Raw genomic sequence first — 26309 nt, 5'->3', positions numbered from 1 at the left:
TTATTTTTCAAGTACTTTACGTAAGACACTGGGAAAAAAAAGGCTTTTATCAAGCCTTTCTTCACTTTGGGAAAACATGGAGAATGATCTGCTGTTAGTTTCATCAAATTTAAAAATGCATTCACAGGTACATTAATCTTCCTCTCATGAATCTATGGGGAACACAAAGGTATGCCGCATGTAAACAAACCTATGCAAGGGGAGTCTCTTTTATACGTCGTATAAAAGCCGGGTTTTTTTCCCCCATGTCACCGTTTTGTATATACGGCGCATACAAAATTCATATCTACCAGATTGGAGCGATAATGAGCCTGTGTGTGAGCTTTTATTTAAAGAGAAGATGTGCTGAATAAGGAACACAATTGAGGTTAGCATGATGGTGTGGCCCTCAAAAAGTGTTTCAACAAATGGGGAAATGTATTGGCCACCCCTTCACTTTTGGAACAAACCTTTTGGGACATGGAGTCATGAAAAGTGGGGGGAAAAATATATATTAGAAATGAAAGTTGGGTCCGGAACTTACTGGATAATGTGTTTTACAATTAATTAGGTCATTGAATGTACTCCTTCCCTTTACATAATACTTTGGATACGGTGAAATAATTGTCCAAACACTTGTTAAGAACCTCTCGAAACAAAGACGGAGCACACCCTTGTGTATTTTAAATGAGGTAAGTCTACTTAAGTTCCAAGTATCCCCGTGTGAACTCGCACACGAACATAATCGGCAGAACCTCCCGAGTTTCTTTCTCCAAAGCCTGTTGATCGATTCTAAAAGCTTGGAGCATCCAAACTATCAACTGCACCTCTCAAGAGGAGATTAGTTCAGGATGAAGGAGAAAGCGTCCCTCCACTCACGTCCTCCTTTTGTAACACACAGACCAGAGACATCGCTGTCTGTCCTCCGTATTCCCTCCCTTCGGTGTGAAACTCACACTGACTGCTCAATATCACAGAGTGGAAACCAGGAAAAAAAATAAAAAGTTAGAGTAGACACAAAGACGACACTCTTGGAAAATAAAAGTGGTGTTGTATTCTTCAGTGGGAGAGTGAATACGGGCAACTCATGAATATTGCAGCATCTGATCTCCTTGGGAGATGCGGTCACTGTAGTTGGGCATGACGGATATCGTGAGACGCTCTTCCTCTCAAAAGCACGTAAACAAATCGGCTAATTCATCGCAAAAAAAAAAAAAAAGGGGCAGGCCCGGTCGAAACAAAAAGGCGACCACAATGTATCTCAACAGTGCAAAGCAGTTGAAATTCTCCTCTTACACAAGTCCCGGAGTTGTCGTTAAAGACGGCGAGCCTCATGAATGCTGCATGACTATCTGAGCGGTGTTTACACTGACCCGGTTTCTTTGCCACTGTTTGTGAAGATGACAGGGGAGTTTTGCTGCAGCAAACCTCGGGCATCGCATTGCTGTAGTCACTGTTCAAGTCTCAAAGTAGCATTTAGGATGTGATTTGGTCACAATGGAGGGGCCCATTGTGAGCTATGGGGGATGGGGGCGGGGAGCTCCAAGAAGTATCAATTTCACTACCGTTTAGCAAGTCATTCCATTGCGAGTGACAAACAATACGTCAGGGGTGCCCATTACGTCGATCCTGATCTACCGGTAGATCTAAGACAGGTTCCAAGTAGATCCGAAGAGTGTCGAGGAGAAAAAACAACAACAACCATTTGTGTGTCTTTGTACATGTTAGTAACATATTTTTTTTGTGTTTATGTACGCTGCACCCTAATCATCTTGTCAGTCTCATTTTCACCCCAAAAATATTTTAAAAAATAAAATAAAGCAGGTAAAGCTTGTGATTACGTCACCGGAAGTTGTTAGCGCTCAGCAGTCTGCAATTGCAGCTTGTGATCAGAGCTGTTGCGCTCTATCTTTTATCGTCATTATTTTCATTCAGAGTTTGCTTCGTGTACAATTCACCGAGGGCACGGGCAAAGAATAGGAATCTAGGAGGGTCCAGGGAAGCACTTTAAAACGGTACGTGTGAGCTACGATAGTTAACAGGCTGCAAAAGTGCGTCGCATGCCTCAGTTTCAGGCTGTTTCTCATCCTGGCGTGCGTGTGTGTGTGTGTGTGTGTGTGTGTGTGTGTGTGTGTGTGTGTGTGTGCGTGCGCGCGCGCGTGCCGGTAAGGGTAGATCCCGGGAGGTTAGTTGATCGAAAAGTAGATCTTCGATCCGATAAGTTTGGGCACCCCTGCAATACGTAATGGTCATGGAAAAAAAAAAAAGACATTTATGCAAGCTAGGGGAGGAAAAAAATGCCGGGCATGCACATTCTCCTCTAAAAATTCCATCGCTTGAGGAGAAAGATTTTGCTTTCAATTTTTCATTATTCTCCTTGAACCAGCCTATACGAGTGTGATAACAAGGAGAAAATTGGATGCTCAACACATCAGCATGGAAACGAATTACTCATGTGTCCTACTTTTTTTTTTTTGAAACTCATACGTCAGGAGTGGGGATGAATCATCATTTAATTATCATTTAAATAACACAACACTTCTTGCTGATATTTATTTGCGGAACTGCAGCTTTACAGAAATATGAGCATAGACATTTGAGAACATCTTTCTAGAACCCCCCCGCCCCCAAAACACACCTGCAGCATTTGGTAAGTAAAGCCTTTCCCCCATCTTAAGGAGAGCCCCCTCCTTATCTGACTGAACACACATTACTAACACGTGTTTAATTTCTGTTCTAGGTCACCATGAGATAAACACACTTGATTCAGCTTGGCCAGACCCCAGCCATTAGACGGCGGTGGTGGCCCATTCATGCTTGTGCACTCATGGTCCGGGCCTTGTGATTAATTACAACACGGGGCACTGCTTCTCAATGGAGATCTTGCAGGGGAGAATGGGGGAGGAGGAGGGTGGGGCGGGGGGTTCGTGAGGTAGGGAATGTGACTTGTGGTCAAGACACCCTGCAAGGCAGTTATTTTGCTAACATCCCTTGTCAAAGTTTGATTAAGCGGACTGTTATCCAAAATTGGGATCCCAGAGGTAGCTAAGCGTGCATTTTTAAGTACAGCACAGCCTCAAATGGGGTTTCTTTATCTTACCACACAAAGCGATGTACAGATACATTTTATGAATTCATCACGCTACAATAAAATACAGCGGAGCCTCAAAATGTGAACGGCTTGAGGCCGTATTATTAACTCATTCAGTACCAGCCAATTCTGGACCAAGTCTGAAAAGACGTTTAAAAACGTCTTTGGGAGTGAATGAGTTAATAATTTAACCCATTTGGCACACTTTTCTCTGCCACCCCACCAAGATTCATTAGCTGAACCGCTTATCTTCACGAGGGTCGCGGGCGTGCCGGAGCCTATCCCAGCTGTCTTCGGACGGTAGGCGGGGGGCACCCTGAACTGGTTGCCAACCAATTGGAGCCCCACCAAAATCTTATTCTATAAGAAGGAGCATCTCAGTGACACGATTGGGACTCAGAGTCAAAGCCAGGACTGCAAGTTTCACCAAATCCTGTGGTAATGTAGGGTGTCATAATACGGTTGAATTTTAACCTCTTTTGTTTACATGAATGGCCGATAAGAATGGTACCATGTCCCCTCAAAGAGCACGTGCGGTTAATAAAACATGTCACGATGCTGTAGTGAAGTTTCACAGTATGTACTCTGTGCAACGTAGCATCGAGGTGAACAATAGGAGCACTCCAAACTTGATACCTACTGTCTTTTATCAAGCAAATGTATTATGAATGCATAAACATTTATGAACCACTTCATTATATTCACCACCGATAATAATAATAATAATAACAAATAATGTGTGTAATGCTACATTTCTTATTACACTTGAAAATCTTTAGCCGGTCCGTTCCGTTCATCTTTAATGCTCACTTATGCTAACATTGATGATCAGAAGACTGTATTTTCTCAGTCGAACTATTTAATGGCGCCAGATTTTACCAGAAGTTGCCTATTCTATATTGCCTGAGCGTCACCCCCATAGAAGTGGAGCATAACCTCAACAACCGGTTGGTATCTTCCTATGTGTGACTGCACGCTCTTAAGTGGTTTCAACCGGTAGGTGTGCAAGGGTGCAGGTAAACAGGAAGATGCAGAACCAAAAGAGAGAGATCAAAGAGACACCACGGCCTTGCACAAGTCACCTACGGAATTTACTTCTGTACTAAAAAGGCCTGATCCAACATTTTCTAATGATGTGAGAATATATCAACTGACACCTGATGCGTTCAGGGGAGAACAACTGCGCAAATCAAAATGTTACCAGAGGTACATTGGGGTAGTTTACAATAAATCATCGTAGATGTTGGACGTTTTTTTGGGGGGTTGTTTTTTAATGTTGTTTCCCGCCACATACAGTCTTGCTGTGGCGCAGTTACTGCTGCCGAGAAGGTAACCTGAAAACACACTCATCTTCCTCGGTTGTTGTGTGAAGGTAAAAAAAAAACCCCAATGTGCCACAGGAAGCCGATGTACCTCCGATCTTGGTGAAAAAAGGCCTAAACACACTAAGTGAGTGAGTGAGTCAGAGCGTCTGAGCTGACACCCTAATGTCAACGCTCATCTCCCACATGTCTATCTGGCCTCCAAAAATAGCTCCATTTACTCACATAACAGCCTTCACATCTCCACTTTCACTTCACAGGACATTTCCCTCTCCCTGAAGCAGACGAATCCCAGAAGAAGCCCTCCGCAGAAGCTCTTGCAGCCCCCCCCCAATCCCCCCCCCCTTCTTCTACAACCTCACCTTCCCTCTCGCCCTCCTTTAGACTGCTTGCACAGCTCCCATGTTTCTCATGCTCCAGCAGAATTCCTGAGAAAGCGGAGACTATGCGGGGATGCTTTCAAGAACAGTCTGCCTGTTGTATTATTCATCACTTTTTGTCTCTACTGTGTCAAAGACAACCCGCATGGCCAGCTGTTGTAAAGGGAATACGGGGGGGGGGGGGGGGGGGGGGGTAGCGATGGGAGCTCAGAAAAGGTGACCAAGGAGAAGTCTCCTCCTGATCACAAGCAGTCCTTGTCAAAGGGACATGTAAGAGGAGCTATACTCGGACCAAAAGAGAACATCTTTAACGGCAGATATCAGGATGCAAATTGACTTTTTAACACATGGGGAGCCCAAGTCCGGTCCTCCAGAGCCCAGATCCAGCTTATTTTGGATGTCTCCCTCCTCCAATCCACCTCATTCAAACGATCAGCTCATCAGCAAGCTGTGGAGAAGCCTGATAATGATCCCGATCATTACGATGAGGTGTGTAAACGAGTTCTCTGTGAATATCTTTACGGCGGTAAAATATACAGTGGGGTATGGAGAATAGTGATGATTTGTTCTACATATCACCGCAATTTAAAAAAACAAAAACAAAAATAAAAAAACAAAAGCAAACTCACTGAATTGGATGGAACCCCAAGGTTGGTGTCGATGTAGGTTTCGGTTTTGGGTTCAACCGCCTGCTCGGCTTCCAGGATCTTCTCCACGGGCATGTCCTCATTGGCGCAGCTGGTCGACTGCACCTCATTCTCATTCTTTTCCTTGGCTCGCTGGCGCTCCTCCTGAACGGCTGCATGTAATAAAACTGGTTCCGGTCACTACTGCTGTTTCTTATGGTATAGTTTTATTAAAAGCAGAAATATCTTGCATGGTCAAAAAGATATCAAACGCCCCTCCGAAAGTATGACTGGCTCACTTTACCGTATACTGTATACACAGTTTCGTCTTATTATTATCATCATTTTTTCATGTTTTTATGTATTTGGGGGCGGGGGGAGGGACAGATACTGTCTTTGATAACACGAGAGTCAGACATATAACGTCTCAATCGGGTTACAATCTGGATTTTGTCGTGACCAACAGTGTTCAGTTTGAAAAGGATATGTCACACTCAGCAACCAGAATTTGAGTCCAATCTATCAAGACATCATGCAAAAAAAGGGGGCAATAAGATTGTGGGAATCTACTTATAACTCCATCCATCCATCCATTTTCCGATCCGCTTCATCCTCACAAGGGTCTATGGGTGTGCTGGAGCCTATCCCAGCTGCCTTCGGGCAGTAGGCGGGGTACACTTCTTGCCAGCCAATCGCAGGGCAAGCAGAGACGAACAACCATCCGCGCTCACACTGACACCTCGGGACAATTTAAAGTGTTCCATTCACCTGCCATGCATGTTTTTGTAATGTGAGAGTACCCGGAGAAAACCCACGCAGGCACGGAGAGAAAATACAAACTTCACACATTAAGGCCGAAGCTGGAATCAAACCCTGCACCTCTGCACTGTGAGGCTGACGCGCTAACCAGTCAACTACCGAACCACCCTTTATAACTCAATAGTCCAAACTTTGCAACAGAAAGAGTAGTGCTTTTTCAGTGTTTCACAGCTACGCGGACAGAATATTACATGCAGGACATGTGCAAAAAGCCTTGAGTGTTTACAGTATGGCTGAGCCCACAATGCAAGTAAACACATCCATACGAGTTCAGCGAGTTCAGTCATCAATAATTGCTTCAAAACTGTACATACAGCTTTGCGGGAACGCTCAAGGACTCATCTCTTCCCTCTCAAAGCAATGTGTTTTTCACGCGATCCTCCATGACAAACAGCTGGCGCCTATTATTCACAAATCATTTATAAACACATAAACAATGCACGGTCTGTCACTGACGTGTGGTCGCCAAACAGTCTGAGCTTCAGTACAACACAAATCAATGAGGTCTTCGTTTTGAACATCTTTTTTTTTTTTTTCCTTGACATGTCGCACACACTAACTGTTTGGGGCAAAACTGTAGTGGTTCTGTCATCTGATTGGCTTGCCGAGGAGACACAGGAAATGGTTTGTGTGCTCAGCAGACACCGAGACTGATTGTGGCTAAGGCAAGAAGAACCGCAACTCCACCCTTGAGTTGCAAGAGGAAAAGATGCAGAAGTGTGTGTGTGTGTATGTGTGTGCGCGCGCGCTTTTTTTTCTTCCTTTCTGTAATTCCCTTGAGTCAAAATAGCACATAAAAAATAACTTGTGTGCCGATTTCAAAGTTTATAAAAGGTTTGGCACAAAAAAACGTGACTTTTGGCTATTTACAGTCAGGATGCATGCTTGCACACACACCTGGAAAAGTGGACAAGCCGCGCGATCGCGCGCGCACACACACACACACACACACACACGTGCGGGGAGCTTGCAGAACGATCTGTTTTCATACGTTTCTGCGGTCACAACGAGGGGTGTTTGCAGTGGTTGTTCAAGGAGGAGAGGGAAAGGGGCCCCACTTGAGAGGATCTGCTGTCTGGCGGTGGAGGTCAGTCCAAGGGTAAAATACTTGTGTTGGAGTCAGAGAGAGGTGAAGAGGGCTGAAATCATGTTAACTTTACTCTCCGCCCTCCTCCTCCTCCTCTTCCTCCTCTCTCCTGACTGCAAGAGTATAAATTTATATAATCCTGCTCTTGGTTCTGCGGATTGACTTAGCCTTTTGGGCTACTCCTGCCTTGTTCTGCCATGACTACCCTTGGGGTGTCGTAGGGCAGCCTATGAAGCATCGCGCGTGAGCCGAGTGATCGTCAATGATAATATCCTTGAAAGAGTCCTTCCCTGGTGGATGGGAGGCCAAGTAAAGGTCAACACAAACTGGCCTTGTATAGAAAGTGTTGAAGTCAGGCACTCAGGTACGCACACATATGCTGTTGGTTAACACCCTTCATTCAGCATCTTTAATCATTGCCTCCCGTATGTGTCACTCGCTCTGTGTATGTCTAGATTTGGTAACAGGCCATCATTGCAAGAGTAGTGATTGGTGCTCTCAATGTGCGAAACAGCTTTGAACAGCACTGCCGAGAGCGCTAATACTTTTAACACTCTCACGAGGTGTTAAAATTCACACCCTCATGTCTGTGGGCACCCTCGCTTATTCTCCACAGTTTTATATTTACTGGATTCATTCAGAAGAGGTGATCTAGTTTCTGATTTCAATTTTTCGAATTACGGTTATGGACATACAAAAGCAGACTGGATAAAAATCGTTGACTTTTGTGAAAGGTCCCACAAACAGAAATGGTTTTGAATAATTGTCTTTCACATGAAGTAAATCATGTGAAAGATTTCAAGTAAAAAATCAAGTAAAAAAAAAAAACTGCCATTTGTGTGACAGTACCATGCGTACAGTTTGGCTGTCTGCCTATCATTGTCAGATTTCATCTTGTTGAATAAAATGCACACCAGGGCAGTAGCAGAAACATTCAGCACGGCCTGTCCTTCTCACAGGAAGTTATTTTAATGCACTGCATCACTGCATATGTTATGTGCTTCCCAAATGAAGCACGTGGTGCAATCAATTTAGACAAATTTGCATTTCATAACATAAACTCGCACAATATGTGTTTTGCAGGTGAAAAGCTGGTTCACACTAATATGGCAGCTGTTCCCAACAATTTCCAAGTTTCTGAGAATCAGCAGGGCTGCGAGTGTAAAAAGACGGAAGATGTAATACAAGGAGAGATTCACACGCCCCCTTTTCTGTTTTCATATCTCCAATCAACAGAGCATCTCTCCCCTCAGGGCAGCCTCATCTCATAAACTCCGTACAGAGTTTCCATATCCGGCAACGATGAGCTTCTTTGGGTTGCAAAAGCAGAAATCAATATTTTCCTAAAAAATATTGCTTGAAGCAGAACATTTTATAGTAGCACTATTATGTTGAACTTATGTTGGGGGGGGGGGGGGATGAGGTAAAAAGGAATTACTACAAAAAGCTTTTAAAAGCTCATTAAGAAATATAAAGAACATTACAGTACATACCTCATACCGATCATGGACAGGGTTCAAAATTGACTTAATAGAACCAAATGTTATACGTGCTCACAATTCCAAAGTGGAACATCTGTCTTTGATCTCGCATTCATTCCGAGGACAAAACATTTTTGCATTCGCCACAGCCACATGTTTTCACCTCCGATTAGCCCAGATGGAATCGAGTCAACCATGTGATCAATTACACAAAGTTACAAGGCAATGCCAACAATTTTGCAAGCTAGGCTAGGTAGCGGCTGGGTTGACTTACGGGAGCTTTTAGTCGGACCATCTGAATTCAAATTAAGGAAAATTAAATGAACTTTGGGTTACCAGTATTTTTCACGCAAGTTTGGTTGAAATCATTGAGGGGGGGGGGGGGGGTAAGTAAGTGTGACTATCCTCAACGGTATGTGCTGTACCTTCTCTCTTCATGCCCATCGCTAGACACTTTTGGTAGCGGCAGTATTGGCACCGGTTCCTCTGCCGTTTGTCAATGACGCAGTCCTTGTTGTCGCGACACGTGTAGGTGAGGTCTTTGCGCACCGTCCTCTTGAAGAAACCTTTGCAGCCCTCACAGCTGTATACCCCGTAGTGTTTACCTGAGACAGAAAGGTGCAGTTTGTCAATCGTACTGATCGTTTTCCTGACGCGTGAGCAAACACAATCGACACCAAAATGAAAGACAATCACAATGGCAAAATGAAATTGTTTTGTGTTCTCGTTGTATGGAGTGCATTCAGTACAATCAGTCGGATATTATTTATTGCAAGACATACAGTGAAACTACATGGGCGAAAATACCCCCTTGTGTGAAAAAATCATGCATTAACACTATTCCCACTTTCCTGCCCCCCATACAATGAAAAAAGGCCCTGTTGCGTTATACGAAATCTTTTTCTCTGCTCTTGCCTCGCGACAAGATTCACTACAACGAAGTCTAGTCCAACAGCGACCTCGACTGCTTCGTTCAGAAACGGCAACAGCAACCACCACACTGGTTTACACATGCGCAGTAGTCCAGGAAGTATTTGTTATTGTTAGTTTCAGACGCAGCAAGAATTGCATTGCTAAAATGGCTACAAAACGGACCTTTGGATGTCAAGCAGCTAAGACAAGAAGAGCTCTGATGCTGGAAGAGAGGGTAAAAGTGATCTAAATGAAAGACGGAGGAAGCAAAATAAAAGACATTATCCAAGAAATTGATGTCAGTGAAAGTGAATGCTGATCGTAAATTTCGCAATTTCTTTCCCTTTTTTTCTTTCTACACTGTCTTTATGAAGTGACAAATAAGTGTATGCTCATACTTATGCACTATTGGAATAAAAATAAAGAGTAAACATACGTTTGTGTGTGCGTGTACGCATTCGCGCGTTGCTGCAAACATGATTTCGTTGTAGAGGAGTTTCACTGTATTAACATATTGCCACTATTTGTTTAAAAAAATACACGGGAAAAGGAACTAAATCACATCACTGAAGGAAATAATATCGCCATCCTTGAGATGTTGTGACAAAAGTCACACTTGCTCATGGTTTGGCTGGTCCTGCAACTCCTACTCGGGTGTGACATGGTTTATATTAAAATGACAAATTACACAGCTGAAGAAGTAAGGGGAAACAAGGAGGACAAACATTACTTTTGTCCTTAAAGTGGCGCTCAAACCAACATTGCGCTTTATTTACTTAAGGATTACTCAAGCAAATATGGTCGTAAACTTGATTGCGCACGCAAACAGCAATAAGGTCATCAACTAAGCAGGCACAGCCAGGGATGCGTCTTGCCCAATGTGCAAAATTCAAATTCATTTTGCGTGTGGTAGGAATGCAAATGGAATACTTGAACCCATGCAATGTGACTTCTCCAACCTGAGATGAATTACAATCGCTGATTTACCACATGAAAGGCGGGTGCAACCTGGCACACCAAGCGGTGCCAGCGTAGCACCGGAAAAATGAGAGACTCACAAAATGGACTCATAACATGTCACCAATAACAAAACTGCTTTTATCTCTCCTCCATAGCAAATTTTCCCGGGTATGGTCTCCCACGTTTCGACCACAATGCTGCGTATGATGGGAAGACGCATCCAATTCACGTGCATTCGGGGCGAGGTCAATCAAACACGTCATGGGTTTTATGCTAGCAAGCTTCCCCAAAATTATCAGAGAAATTGATTTATTTTCTGTAAATGTTTGTTTTCCACTAACACTTCCAATTCCATCACTTTGCTCTTCATTTTGTACTTGAGACGGGAACTAGCATTCCCTCACATTTTACACTTGCTGCCAACAGCGAGCGGAATCTTTTAGGGCAAGTGAACATGCAACTTAGTATCCACTATTTTGGGAAGACAAAGAAAGGCCTCTGTGGTTTTGTCTGCATGCAATTTGACAAGTGCATAATGATACACATCAAGCATGTCATCATTACAGCAACTTACCTGAAGAGCGGTCCCCACAGATGGCACAAATGTGTTTGGTGAGTGACAGCACCGTGCCAGAGGGCTGAGCGGGCACTTTCATCACGCCGTTGAGGCCCAGCGGGGGCTTAATGTCCTCCGTGCTGCTGACCGAGTTCATCGGCGAATTCAGCTGGAACATCAACATCCACAAACACACACAGCAACAGGTCATAAAAGCAGTCCCGCTGAACACAAACTTGATATCAACACACACCTGTAGATGGTGAACCATGTGCAGTGTTAGCTTCAAGCTCGAACACCTTAAAAGTTATGCAATTTGGTGTTTGACGGAAATGTTTATTTGTGGAGTTTAACCGCCATTCAATGTGAGTGCTCACGCTTACTGACTCAACTGCATATGATTTTCCGCTTCGTGGATTTTTTTTTTTTTTTTTGCCAATAGTTTTCTGAAAGAAGGACATTGATAACAGGTAACAAATTTCAGAAGAAAGCCCTACACCAAAAGTTAAGGTGAAGTTTGCTAACTGATTTTTTTAGTGTCATGGCAGTCAGAGAACAATGTCGATAGTTTTGTTAATGACTGAGCAGAAATGTAGGTTCAGTTAGTTCTGTTTCAGATTGATCTGTCCAAAACCAACTCCAACTCCTTATAACATGACCCCGTCGGTTAAAAAAATGTTTGACACGCCCAAAATGTACCAGTGGGTCTCATTTGTGGAGCTGGACTGAAAGTTTCAATATTACTTTGAATTGGAGCTCCCATTCTCCATGAAATTGAGCTTTGATAAAAATGTCTTCTGAAGGTGACCCCTTTTTACCATTTGCTAAAAGTCTGAAGTAAGGCAGGCTAATTATTTTAACTAGCTGTGCAGTGTTTCAGGGGATCTAAATGTGGAGGGGAGCATAGAAATGACCCAAATGTACTACTGCAGCCCACCATTAGCTACTTTGCAGGAGAAAAATAAATCAATCAAAAGCACCAATCTGTTGACTCGAATCAAGCAATGGTACGCAACCCCCCGCCCCCCACCCCCGCATGTATATTTTTTGACTGAAAATCATCTATCTGGAACAGTTAAGTCAGAGGTCAGATATGCTAATATATATATATATATATATAGGTGACAGTCGTGCCTGTGGTGGTCGGAGCACTCGGGGCAGTGACCCCCAAACTAGATGAGTGGTAGCAACAGATCCCGGGAACAACATCGGACATCCCAGTCCAGAAATGTGCAATGCTGGGAACAGCAAGGATACTGCGCAGAACCCTCAAGCTTCCTGGCCTCTGGTAGAGGACCCGAGCTGAATGTGGGACGGACACCACCCGAGGGGTGAGACGAGGATTTAAAAAAAAAAAAATATATATATATATATATATATATATATATATATATATATATTTGTGCTGTCATTTTAACGCGTTGTTATCGGCATTAATTTAAATCAATTTTAACTTGATACATTTTTTTTAACGTGAGATTAATGCGGCACCACGTCACAGCGAATGTTACGTTGCTAAAATGTGCTCCAAGTTTGAATAATTGCTCCAAGTGAAAAATGTTATTGTAAAATTGAAAATCTAAATTGTTGTTTCAGTAAATATTTGAATTTTGCACAGAGAAAACTGATCCACAATTCCATGTTGATGAGAGCATTGGGAAAAATAGGAGAAAAAAAATCGAAGGAAATTTAGAATAGATAAAAATCTGTGATTAATTACGGCTAATTCTGAGTTAACTATGAAATTATAAATTTGATCACAATTAAATATTTTAATCGTTTGACAGCACTAATATATACAGTATATATATAAAAGTGCCCTTGCGCTAGCTATTGACACACTTTCCGTGTTCACACGCTTGACTTGTTGTCTATTTATAAATATTATAAACTTGTGGAATGGATACACACGTGATTCAGTCATACACAGTTCAACTTCAGTCAAGAAACACACTATCTGATAACATAGTCAAAAACATGCTGATGTGTAAATATGCGGTTTTCGTCTTAACATGAGATATTTCACATATGGCGTAGCAGCGGTATGCAACACACGTGTATTCATGCACACACGAACGTACCATAAGATACATTCTCGTGAAAGCAGAAGAAGGCATTAAAAAGGATGTCGAGTCGAGGCATACAAAAGACTTGCTCCTGGCATCACATTTCACATTTTGAAATTCTTTACCATTTAACTCTTCAACAACTTCAGAATGAGAAAAAAATCAAATCAAGCAGCCCTGCCACTGCACATTCTTGCTCAATGCGATAATGAACGCCGTGTTACATAGATTTACATATTCCAAGCCTGATGCTTTACCATGCGATCAAATAGAAAATTCCAAAGGACTTGTGCAAGCATTTTCACAGAATCCAGCATGACGTGTGTGGTGTCATGGGAAATCGAGTAGGACCTGGACTAGAAAATCAAAAGCTCATGTGGGTTTCAATATTTGGCTGGTTCAGTCAGTTGAAAAGTTTAAACTCCCCTCCCCATCCCTCAAGCACTTGAAACTCACACACACACACACACACACACACACACACACACACACACACACACACACACACACACACAAACACACACACACACACAAAGCATGCAAATAGTTATTTCCGCCAATGACATTAAATTCCAAATATAACACTCTTCTTTCATTAATAATTTCAAGATATAAAAATCAGATCTTGTGTGCGGCATCAAGTGCCCTGTGACAACATGAGCTGTGACCGCAAACAAAACAAAGTAATTGTACAGCTGTTTTGCTGAAAGGTTATGCAGCATATTGCCAGCAATTAATGCAACATCACAACCGCGTTGATGTCAACGAGTCTAAGTTACTTAATGTCTATTATGCGGCTAATAAAAAAAGGAACGGAGAAACTTTGCCAGTCTTTATTGTTGTGCGCACATTGGCCAATGGGATATTCAACTCCATTGAGGTGAGCCTGGACAACCGGACAGAATTACTATCTACAAGTTTAGACATCCATTCATCCATCCATTTTCTGATCGGTTTATCCGCACGACGGTTGCAGGTGTTCCGGAGCCGAAAGCAGCTGTCCTCGGACAGTAGCTGCTGAACAAAGACTAGACACAAGTGCGGCAACGACATGTAGAGGCACCCCATACTATGTTATAGTATTTTTATGTTTATTTTATTAAATAAAATAACAAGAAACAACATTGTGTGTGATTGTCAAACATGGAAATCGGTGAAAAAATATAAAGGAGACAGTGGGGCTATTTGAGAGGCTATTGACTACTCCCGTGCATTTCAACACATAGACTCTCCACGCTATGCTGTTCAGCCCCAGGTATGATAATTAGTTGAGTACTTTCATACATAAATTGACCGTATCGCTACAGTTTGCCAGTGGCTTTTTTTGTTGTGAATCCTTTTTTTTTTCTCTCCAAGAGTATTTCCGAAGAACACCTGCGACCTTGCAATGGCATTGACCTGCAATTCAAATTTTGAATCGCAGCTCCAGTTGCGGATGGTCCGCCACTATTGAAATCCTGTTGCAGAACCGCACACATTGCGCGGCAGTTCAGTTGCGTTTGGACAAGTCACGCAGCATGCAAGCAGGCCTGGGACGCTTTGCAGTCAACAACGTAGCTGCATGAACTGTTTGGTACCAGTTTCGGAAGCGAGTGCACACCCACCTGCATCTCAACACACACACACACGCATACACACACACACACACACACGCACACACACACACACACACGCACACACACACACACACACACACTTACCTCCCTTGAACACTTGTGTCTAGTCTTTTGCCCTGCAGCACAGCACTAACAGAGCTGTCTCCTCAGCTGCGATGGTTTCTATCAAACCCTCTGCTGCCTGACAGAAAAGACTCCTCCATTCACAATCTATTTTCAGTCAACTTGCAACTCAATCTCAACAGTGCTCCTCAGTGCAGTGGGCTGGGCAGACTGGGACCCCTTTCTCTCCTTCTTCTATCCATGGTGATGGAGTCAAGTCCGGGGGATTAAAGTAGCTCGGGGCCGGTACTGGAAATAGAATATGTGGTCCCTGAACACATATGTGTGACCCCGCACAGAGAGGTATGCCAGCTGTGTGTACAGTATTATCATCTTCGGAAATCCCTTGACGATCCCATCTTACATATTGTATGCATCCTTTTTTTTGGGGGGGGGGGGGTTGTTTTTTGGGGGAGGGGGTGGAAATGGAATGCTTGCTTCAAAACTTTTAGACTTAACGAGATAAACAAATTAGGGGCATTTAGTCTCAAGGACTAGATATGTAGGACATAGGACTCCCTGCAGTACAATGTGCAACATGAGCGGATAACAGCCCAGCTGAATAAGTTTAATGCGCAGGATGTGTTACGTAAAATGATGAAGAGAACATTTGGCTGGTACATCCAGTACAGTAAATTGGCTGTCTCTGTTTACTTGTAGGTGTAACATTCATTGAGCTCATGTATGCAATAGTTATCTGTGTCACCAGCTGAATTGCTGAACAAGACGCAGTGTAGGATGGAGTCCTGAAAACAGATTCATTTTTGAAATTGTAAAACTATATTTTCTTGTCCAAAGATTAGAGTCGTGCATATAAACAGCATCCACCAGCAAGAAATACTCAATGCAATTCTGAAGGAAGGAAGGATGGAAGGAAGGAAGGGAGGAAGGAAGGAAAAAAGGAAAGAAGAAAGCAGAAGAACGAATAAATACATTTGAAAAACAGCTGTTTGGAAAGTGGATGAGAAACTCTTTGGCAAAAAAGCAATATATACAGTATTAGACAATATTACTGGACTAATTGCGGGCGGCATGGTGGTTAGCACTGGTAAGCGCGTCTACTTCACAGTGCAGTATTGCAGAGTTCGATTAGTGCTTTGGTATTCCTGTTTGGAGTTTGCATGTTCTCCCCGTGCCTGCGTGGGTTTTCTCCGGGTACTCCGGTTTTTCCTCCCACATTCCAAAAACATGCATGACAGGCTAGTGGAACACTCTAAATTGTCCCTCCGTGTGATTGTGAGCGCGGATGGTTGTTCGTCGATGTGTGCCCTGCGATTGGCTGGAAACCGGTTCAGGGTGTCCCCCGCCTACTGCCCGAAGACAGCTGAGATAGGCTTCTGCATGCCTGCGACCCTCGTCAGGATTAACATATTAGAAAATGGATTGATGGATGGATAATTTTTTGCAACTGAAAATGAAATTTAGCAAAAATGCAATATGAAAAAAATCCATGAAAATCAAGTTTCAACATTCCTAACAACCCCACATTAACAACTTCACTCAATTAAACAAGTAAACAAATCCTCAGGTTTAACTTTGAACTCAATCACACCAATCAACATTGAAGGTTGAAAAGTAATAACACCAAGGTACTTCCTATAAATGGCGATAATCTTGTCTGAGTCGCTCCTATAAACAATTAGTATGCAATGGAAAACACGTTGCTGAAAAAAAATGAAAAGAGCCATCCCTGGAGTGAGCGGAGGAGAAAAGGGAAAAGAGTGGAGACAGTTGAGGCCTCTGCTTAAGAGGGGCTTAGTTTGATTCAGAGCACAGACTTTGCTCAGAAAGACACTTCAAAAGCAAACATCAAATCCGAGCGTACCACTCTTCAATACGTAAACTCTCTTGTGGAACTCCAGTTGCTTTCCAGTTCAAGGGCACCTTTTTTAAACTTCGAAAGTTATCTCCACAGTTTTAGGGAACCGCAATGAGCTACAACGCTCTAGTAAAAAGAGGAAAGTTTTTCTCGGGATTGGTGAATACTTCCACACACAGACCTTGTTAAATTTATCCGCGTTCACACTGACCTGCAACAAAATGACATGAATGACGATGTTTACTTGCAGTCAGGAACCCTTCCAAAGCTGAATTATGGCAATATTCAGGTTTGGAGAGGCCATGTAAACACGCACAAAACACCAAATATACTCAAAATAGGGTTTTCATTCATTTTACGATGCGCTTATCGTGCTGGGGGTGCTGGAGCTGATCCCAGCTGTCTTCGGGTAGTCGGCGGGGGACACCCTGAACCGGTTGCCAGCCAATCACAGGGCACACAGAGACGAACAACCATCCGCGCTCACACTCACACCTAGGGACAATTTAGAGTGTTCCATTAACCTGCCATGCATGTTTTTGGAATGTGGGAGGAAACCGGAGTACCCGGAGAAAACCCACGCAGTCTTGGGGAGAAAATGCAAACTCCACACAGGGAGGCCTCTGCACTGTGAGGTCGATGCGCTAACCACTGGACCACCAGGCCGCCATAATAGGGTTTTTAAAAATCTAAATAAGATCGCTGGGTTACCCCTCTTCTAATCCCACTATTTGGTCATTGATCCAAACGGAATACAGTACACAAGTACTCAAGCAGAGGTAAACAAACATGGAGAAAGTCACACACAGCAGAAAACAACTTTTGGAGCCAGGGGAAACCGACTGCTTTATTACTGTGGTGAGTGACATGATTTTAACACGTTTCATTGAAAGAAAGCGGCGGGACACCTGTTTGCGGGAATGATGTCGATTTTAATTGTCACTTTACTTCGCGGTTGAGATTGGGATATTCTAATGTCTATCACGGGAGTGATTCTGTCCGCTCACGCGTTTTAATAGGTTATTCCAAAACTGGAATTTTGACGTTAACCTGAATATTGACGCAAACCTAAACATAGTGACTGTAAACTGAGTCCAAGCTAGTGGTTGATGTTTGCGCATAAGACTTAACTGCTTGTCCTCTTGGGTTTTTTTTAAAATAAAACTTTGAGTGCACTATATGCACTGGCACTGTACCATAAATGTAGTGACAGGCACGGACCCTTCATTTTTAGTTTTGATGTCCAGAAAGTAAAGAAAAAATTGATTACGGGTACATTTCGTTTCATAGACTAATTAACAATTGGGGGGAAAAAAGGCCCTTATTAACTGAATTGAGGAATCTTTGAATGTCCTGACTTCCACTTTGTCCGCAATGCTGCTATCAATGCTAAACCAAAGGAGGCAATAGCCTTCAGAATGACAAAAAAAAAAAACAACAACATTTCAATGGTGAGGATTGCAAGCCGTGATCGTAGTGCTTTGTACCCTGTAATGTGGGCGCAGCAATCCTGGTCCGAATCCTGGTCGAGGCATGTGCAAAGAGCATACTTGACTTCTTCATTTAGTGGGCCGGTGATCCAGTGGTTAGCACATTGCCCTCACAGTGCAGAGGTACCGGGTTCGATTCCAGCTCCGGCCTTCTTGTGTGGTGTTTGCATGTTCTTCCTGTGCCTGCGTGGGTTTTCTCTGGGTACTCCGGTTTCCTCCCACATTCCAAAAACATGCCTGGCAGGCTGATTGAACACTCAAAATTGTCCCTAGGTGTGAGTGTGAGCGCGGATGGTTGTTCGTCTATGTGTGCCCTGCGATTGGCTGGCAACCGCTTCAGGGTGTTCCCCTCCTACTGCCCGAAGACGGTTGGGATAGGCTCCAGCACGCCCCTCGACCCTTGTGAGGATAAAGCGGATCATAAATTGCATGGACGGATGGTGAGGATTGCACGGAGAGGGTCTTCACCATCCACTTTTTCGTTGTGTGCGTCAATAATGACCTGACCTGAAGAAATAACCCCAGAGCCAATTATCAAAAAAAATATTGCGGACTGGGGATTCGCAGAAAGCTCCATCCATGCAACCATTAACTGATCCGCTTATCCTCACAAGGGTCGCGGTCGTGCTGACATTACGCAGAAACTGTGGGCAGCAGTCGCTCAGTCCGTAACCCTTATTTTTACTGCAATGAGGCACTGTGCACCTCTAATTGTGTTGTACCGAGAATGACAAAAAGAAAAGAAATGCTATTTTTAAGAATGAATATTTTCAGTATGCAGTCGCACACCATGGACAGCGAGACTTTACAATGCCGAGAATTCAAAGTAAGAAATTCTGTGCAACCTGACTGAGGAAGAATGTGAAGAGGGAAACGAGTAAGTGGACTGGAACTGAAATCCCCTGTTGACAGGAGTCAACACCTAACCAGCTGCCTTCACGGAGGTGAGGACAGGGATAAGGTCATGACGTAACCTAACGATGACCCTTTCAGCCCTCGCACCACAGGAAGACCATTTCCTTCCAAAAGCAACTTACCTTAACTATCCAGAAAAGTACGGGTGGATTGACTAAGAACTTTCTTCTTATCCCTCATTAGTGTGTGAGCTTTTGTGAGTGTAATCTGGACACGAATCAGCAGAAATGGAGGATTGGGTTTCAACCAGGAAGGTGTTAATGGGCTTGCGCTTCTGTGGCCTTCAGGGTAAGATATTCACAATAAGACAACCTTTGGGATCAATTACACCGTGATGTGTTTGCGAAACACCTGTTTGAACAATGCACGCTTTGCAAACAAGTACCAATCAAGAGGCACGTGGGTGAAAGCATAAACAACATGGATTGAGTATCTCCGAGACAATGTGTGCGTGCTGATGGACTGTGGGGGAGCTATTTTAAAGTCGTCGACATTTTTGTTTAAAAATAAATAAATAAACAAATAATGTGTGTGTGTGTGTGTGTGTGTGTGTGTGTATATATATGTATATTATATATATATATATACTGTATATATACATTATATATATAGTATATATATATTGTATATTCATGCATTCATTTTCCGAACCGCTTTTATCCTCACTAGGGGCGCGGGGGGTGCTGGAGCCTATCCCAGCTGTCTTCGGGCAGTCGGCGGGGGACACCCTGAATCGGTTGCCAGCCAATCGCAGGGCACACAGAGACGAACAACCATCCGCGCTCACACTCACACCTAGGGACAATTTTGAGTGTTCAATCAGCCTGCCATGCATGTCTTTGGAATGTGGGAGGAAACCGGAGTACCCGGAGAAAACCCACGCAGGCCCGGGAAGAACATTCAAACTCCACACAGGAACGTCGGAGATGGAATCGAACCCGGTACCTCTGCACTGTGAAGTCGACGTGCTAACCACTGGACCACCGGGCTGCCCCCCTATATATATATATATATATATATATATATTTCCTTTTTTCACAGAACCAGCCAAAATGAGAGCTGATATATAGATAACTTTCACAAACTGGATGCATAAAAAAACGGCATTAGATTGATATATTGTTAAAAAAAAAAACTATGAAGGGACTCAGAAATCTGTTTGGAAATACTGTACACAATTGAGGCCAATTAAGCGAAGCAGGCACCATATCAACATATTTTTTTGAACTGTTGCGGCTTTAACTCAGTTGCGCTTTGTGGTCCGGATATTGCAGTACTATAAATGTATACTGCCCCATATTGTCTATTTTCTGCATTTGGAGTTCTGTCACTTAAACCTCAAGCAGTTAGATCCATTTTCTAAACAAGCCATAATGACACATAACAACAGTGTATGAGCTCCAAAAGTGGATGGCGGTGATAGGATGAAGAAAAAAAAATTCTGTTCTCAGAAAATTTTCGTTCAGGGGCTGTGTGCTTTCTTACTCCGCAAATCTACTTTTCAGGTCTTTCATGTATTAGGCTTCTGTTAATCAAAGCAACACCTCCTACAAAAGTTTCTGCGTGGACGCCTTCCAAGTTGGAAGTTGTTTTAAGTCTTGAGTTTGCATTTACAGCAAACAACTGCAGCAAACATGAGAAAATGGGAGCAGAGCAAGGGGGAAAAAACCCAAACATTCATATTCTATAAAATATGCAAGTGTGCTCTAAATACAACTCAAAATTAGTTTTACTACATTTCTGGTAGTGGGACTTTGTTAAAACTACCATCGGTGAGGGTGGGGAGCAAGCTGCTTCTAATTGGTACCTGGAAACAACACCGGCTGTGAAAGCTCTTGTCCCCCATCCATTTGGGGCTTGATTGACATTAGAGAGTCTTAACTGTTCTCCAGGGAGCCAACACAGAGCCCCTTTGTGCAGCCCAATAGAGCCCCACAACCATGATGTCATGCAGAGTGACTGCAGCAAGGCCCATCAAAGACAGGCAATGGACCTTTATGACTCCCACACAGGAAGCAAACTCTCTCTCTCTCTCTCTCTCTATCTCTCTCTCTCTCTCTCTCTCTCTCTCTCTCTCTCTCTCTCTCTCTCTCTCTCTCTCTCTCATTTCGCACGCTCATTGGCTGACACTTTACGCTTTCTTTTGGACATGTGTTTCAGTTGCCAAGCGACCCCTGCGAAAACATGACATCGTCAAAAGTGGTGCATGACATCACCGTCGCTGCTCATTTATAACTTATTTGGCACAGGCGCCGTTTCTTGTAAAACATTTACACCTTCAGCAAATGAGTGCGCCTTCTGTGTTTTGACTCCGACCGAAAGTCACCGCGTGGCCTGTTATTGGTCTAGGTGTTGAGAAATATGACAGAGGGACAAAGTATAAGTCATAGAAAGCAAGCGACAAAATGTAAAATGCCAGAAACATTGGTTCACAAATAAAGGTCCACCTTTTCTTAAAAAAAAGGAAAACAGCCACGAAGAATAATGTCTTCCAGATGCTTTGACAGTTAGAGTGTCCTTAATGAAGGGACAGGGCGTACTGCCAGCAAAAGCCGAAAGACCTGACCACTTGCTTAACGGGCTGTGTTTTGGCATCTCCCTATGACAGGATATCCAGCAACAGTGTGCCTGTACTTGAGAAAAAAAAGTTCCAAGCAAATGGTGCCTTATTACGTGTCGTTCCACAACAATACCAATTCAGTCCCATCTGATCAGCTCTGAAAACAAACTGACGAATAAACAGGAGGTGAAATGCATAAAACAAAAAACAAAAACACACAGCACAGCCAAAGTACATCTGTGTGTCTGGCTGTTGGGACATAGCTTAAAAAAAATGTTAAATTTTCTTTGCATTGATGCAAGAACTGGCTGATGATGAAGGACGGTCTTTCTCTCACCATGTGGTTTAGGCTTTGAGAGAACACAAGAACCTTGTCATAATGGCAGTTTAGTCATCCTTTCCCCTGCTTTCATCATGCTGTCATTGCCGCCCATCTTTGCAGTAAATGGCTGTTTAAAGCCCGCGACCCTAGTGAGGATTAAGCGGTTCGGAAAATGGATGGATGGATGGATATATATATACATATATAGTATATATAAACATACAATGTGCACCTTGCAACATATTAGTGGATAAATCCGAAATAAGTCACGACATGAAATAACAATGCCATCTCTCTCTTGGAGTCTCTCACTAGCATACGACCCAAAACAGGAAGTACGTAATTGCCTGCTCCTAATCGGAAGTAACTGTTTGCATAATATTCTTGAAATAAATAATTTCACCAAGATTCAACCAAAAAACATAATCATCAGGTCTGTATGTAAATAAACACACATACTGTACGTAATCTCACAGACATAGTCAATGCAGTGCGCTTAGCGCCCGCAGGTGGCCGTGGGTCCATCCGTCTTCAGTGAAACGGGCAGCGACGGACTGAGAAGTCCGGCGATACATGACCGGGTTAGTGACGTTGACAATGACGGACAAAAACCCACTTCTGTCAATGCTTTGTACATCATTTTTTTTAAAAAAGTTTGCTCTTTCCTTGAAAAAATGGACTTTCCATTAGCACTGATGGAATCACTTATAACATTCATTTACCTCCTCAATAGCAAATCTTATGACTGAACATGTGAGATCTGATACAATATTACGATTGTTATTTTGTCCAGCCGCAAATTCTCTATCAATTACAGTGCGTTGCTTTTCTTGAGTAAGCTTCCTAAAATTCTCATGAGAACTGTCTATATGCGGTAAGCATTTCACGGCAGTTTCACAGGATGCTGCTGTAGGGGTTATGGAAGAATACAGACCCCGTTTGTGTGACTTTGCTCCAGTTAACTTGCAGAACAGTAGTCAGGCGAGTGTTGTGATCAAATAGCAGCGATCGCCTGATGCAATTCATTCTCCCATGTAGCATTACTCTGCATGACCAGAGACGTGTATGTCGCCAACATCTCAACCCTCAGAGTGACATTCTCACATCAAATTGACGTTCTCCACCCGCAAAATGCAACAGCGAACAGCTATAGCAGTCTAAGATATGCAAACATTCATGGATTAAAGGCTCAAATCATCAAACATTAGACATGGCCCATTGTGTCAGAGAGAGGACTTTGCAGAATTTAAATGCATGATGCATGCTAATGAATGCATCGGTCTTTCTGCAATAATGCAATAATAGACTCTAACACATTCATTTTAAAATTCATGTGCGGGAAAAAAACAGTCCATTTAAAAATAAGACATTTGTTTGTACTTTCCAATTCCCGCATTCTTGGCATCACGGAGCCTGAAAACATGTTATGAGAATGTCCATCCATCCATCCATCCATTTTCCACCGTTTACCCAGGGTTGGGTCATGGGGGCAACAGCTTTAGCAGAGAATCCCGGACTTCCCTTTCCCCAGCCACTTCTTCCCGGGGCATCCGAAGGCATTACCAGTTCAGTCGGGAGACAAACGCTCCAGCATGACCTTAGCCAACCCCGGGGCCTCATGCCGGGGGGACATGCCCGGATCACCTCATCAAAGAGGCGGACAGGATGCATCCTAATCAGATGCCCGAGCCACATCATCTGGCTCCTCTCGACGTGTAGAAGTGGCTTGACTCTAACCCTCTTCCAGATGACCGAGCTTCTCACCTTATCTCCAAGGGAAAGCCCAGACACGCTGCGGAAGAAACCTTTTTTGGCCACTTATATCTGGCCAGGATCTCGTTCTTTTGGTCACAACCCATAGCTTGTGACCACAGGTTAGGATCGGAACGGAGATGGACTGGTAAATTGAGAGCTTTGCCTTTTGACCCAACTCCTTCACCATGGCAGACAGCTACAAAGTCCATTTAGAAAAAAAACAATCATCTATCTATCTATCTAAATACTAAATAGATCAATAGATCGACAGATAGATCCATTTTCTAATCCGCCTAACCTCACGAGCGTCACGGGCGTGCTGGAGCCTATCCTGGCGGGTAGCGGGTAATATGCGGGGGACACCCTGAACTGCTTGCCAGACAATCGCAGGTCACACACAGACAAACAACTTTCGGCGCTCACACGCACACCTCGGGACAATTTAGAGTGTTCCATTAACCTGCCATGCATGTTTTTGGAATGTGGGAAGAAACTGGAGTACCCAGAGAAAAACCTTGCAGGGACGGGGAGAACATGCAAACTCTACACAGGAACGTCGGAACCAGAATTGAACCGTGCACATCTGCACCGTGAGGCTAACATGCTAGCCAGTCAACCACCATACTGCCTGTGTGTGTGTGTGTGTGTGTGTGTGTGTGTTTGTGCGTGCACATATATATATATATATAGAGAGAGAGAGAGAGAGAGAGAGAGAGAGAGGGAGAGAAATATAGATAGATAGATAGATAGATAGATAGATAGATAGATAGATAGATAGATAGATAGATAGATAGATAGATAGATAGATAGATAGATAGATAGATATAGTTTTAAAGTATTAATATATGCTTGAAAATCGACTCTCGAGCAATTAAAGGGAAAAAAATGTAGTTGCCTTCTGTAACCATAGTCCAGACTAGTTTGAAACTCAGAGGGGAGCGATAAGCCCGACAATTGTGTGAATAGTCCATTGAAATAGTTTCACATTGCACAATTATTAGCAAGCACAAAAAAAGGGCAGCAACTGCATTTTAAAAGAAACATTCAATTTTAGATATGGCTCAAGGCGGAAATTGGGCCAATGCAGACTTTGATGTCTTAATTGTGTATGTGTGTGAGAGTGTGCGTGCCCTGGTATATGCAAGTATGTGTGTGCGTTTTAATTCCAAAGAAACTAGTAGCGCACATTGATGAACAAAAATGACAGAACGGGGAAGATGATGCAAAATAGATGAAGGGGAAAAAAAAAGACGACCGCAGAGAGTACTGAAGAAGATTAGATAGATAGAGGCAATGCGTGGAGCCAGACAGTGACAAATGCGTCTCTGATACGGCAGAAGAGTGACAGAGCTAAAATACAACTATGGAATCCAAGTTGAATAGGCCTTGATTAACTGTGGCACGGGGTCAAAGAAGAGCCTCAGTCTGATGGGGCTTACTTAGGAGAATTAAGTGTGTGTCACAGTCAGCAATGTGCAATTTGCATTTCTGAGACACGTCAATACAATTTGAATTAATGGGGCAGCTGTAGTTTTTTTTTTCCAACCTGACAATAAGAAAAAGGAATGAACAATTGTGAAATAAATGTATGAAAAAAGAAACTTTGTGTGCACGCGTCTAGCATTTTCTACTAAATGCAAAAAGCACATCCTTAAACTCTGACTTCATTCCAAGTTTACAGTGGCAAACAGCAGTGCATGTACGCATGTGTCAGTGTCTGTTCGAGGACTCACCTGAGGGCTGACGCTGGGGCCGTAGCCCATGCCGGGCGAGGTCATGGAGTGGGGGCCCATGGGCGAGCTGATGACAGAGAAGGGCGAGGCCAGGCCGTTCATGGGCGAGCTCAACGTGCTGATGGGAGAGTGAAGAGACCCAGAGGGCCCCATGCTGGTTGGACTGAGCAAAGATGGGTGCATTCCTCGATGGGAAGTGGGTGAGCCCAGGGGTGAAGAGCCCATCTGACCTGATGAGTCTGTACACAGAGGAAATGACAATCACACCATCATGTACAGTGCACAAATAAATGCATAGTTCACAACACAGCAGACATGGACGTATCACAACAAATTGATCAATAAAAGCACAGACAGCATTTCACCATTGGAGAACCAATACAAACAGATAAGACTGGACCAAAAAGTTTAAAAAGGCGGGACTGAGAAAATGAACATGATAGCGACACTCCATTTATTGTGGGGTGGTATACTAGATACCCACTTGTGGGGAAAACACACACTGTAGAGAGACCACATAAAAATATTATTTCAAAAATAGTTTTAGCCCTCCTACACCTTCTAAAATGTCCCAGAGTGGAACGTAATTGCAACAAGTTCAAGTGTCACTTATACAAATGTGTAGCACCCTTACTCTCTGTTTTAGTGTAGAATGGTAAGAAGACAGTCTCTATTTCTCACATCTGACCAATAAATTACCGAACACCTCTCAGTGGAT

The 26309-nt window shown here is 43.3% G+C and overlaps 1 protein-coding gene across 2 annotated transcripts in view; it reads right to left on the bottom strand.

The window, feature by feature from the left end:
- The window catches only part of rxraa (retinoid X receptor, alpha a), a 90929-nt gene that overhangs the window by 14251 nt on the left and 50369 nt on the right, over positions 1 to 26309 (bottom strand). The window contains exons 3-6 of one of the 2 annotated variants that reach the window (XM_086134178.1): positions 25592 to 25830; positions 11232 to 11382; positions 9211 to 9390; positions 5402 to 5586 (exon numbers count right to left, since the gene is read on the bottom strand). In XM_086134178.1, coding sequence (XP_085990304.1) covers positions 5402 to 5586; positions 9211 to 9390; positions 11232 to 11382; positions 25592 to 25830 — 755 coding nt within the window. The remainder of the gene's footprint in view (positions 1 to 5401; positions 5587 to 9210; positions 9391 to 11231; positions 11383 to 25591; positions 25831 to 26309) is intronic. The other variant, XM_086134179.1, reaches the window with a different exon arrangement.

This window comes from Hippocampus guttulatus, chromosome 17, assembly GCF_054856545.1.
Source record: "Hippocampus guttulatus isolate MCC_2025c chromosome 17, RoL_Hgut_1.0, whole genome shotgun sequence".
Lineage (NCBI taxonomy): Eukaryota > Metazoa > Chordata > Actinopteri > Syngnathiformes > Syngnathidae > Hippocampus > Hippocampus guttulatus.
The sequence above is the reverse complement of the archived record's forward strand: the minus strand, read 5'-3'. Positions and strand labels throughout refer to the sequence as shown.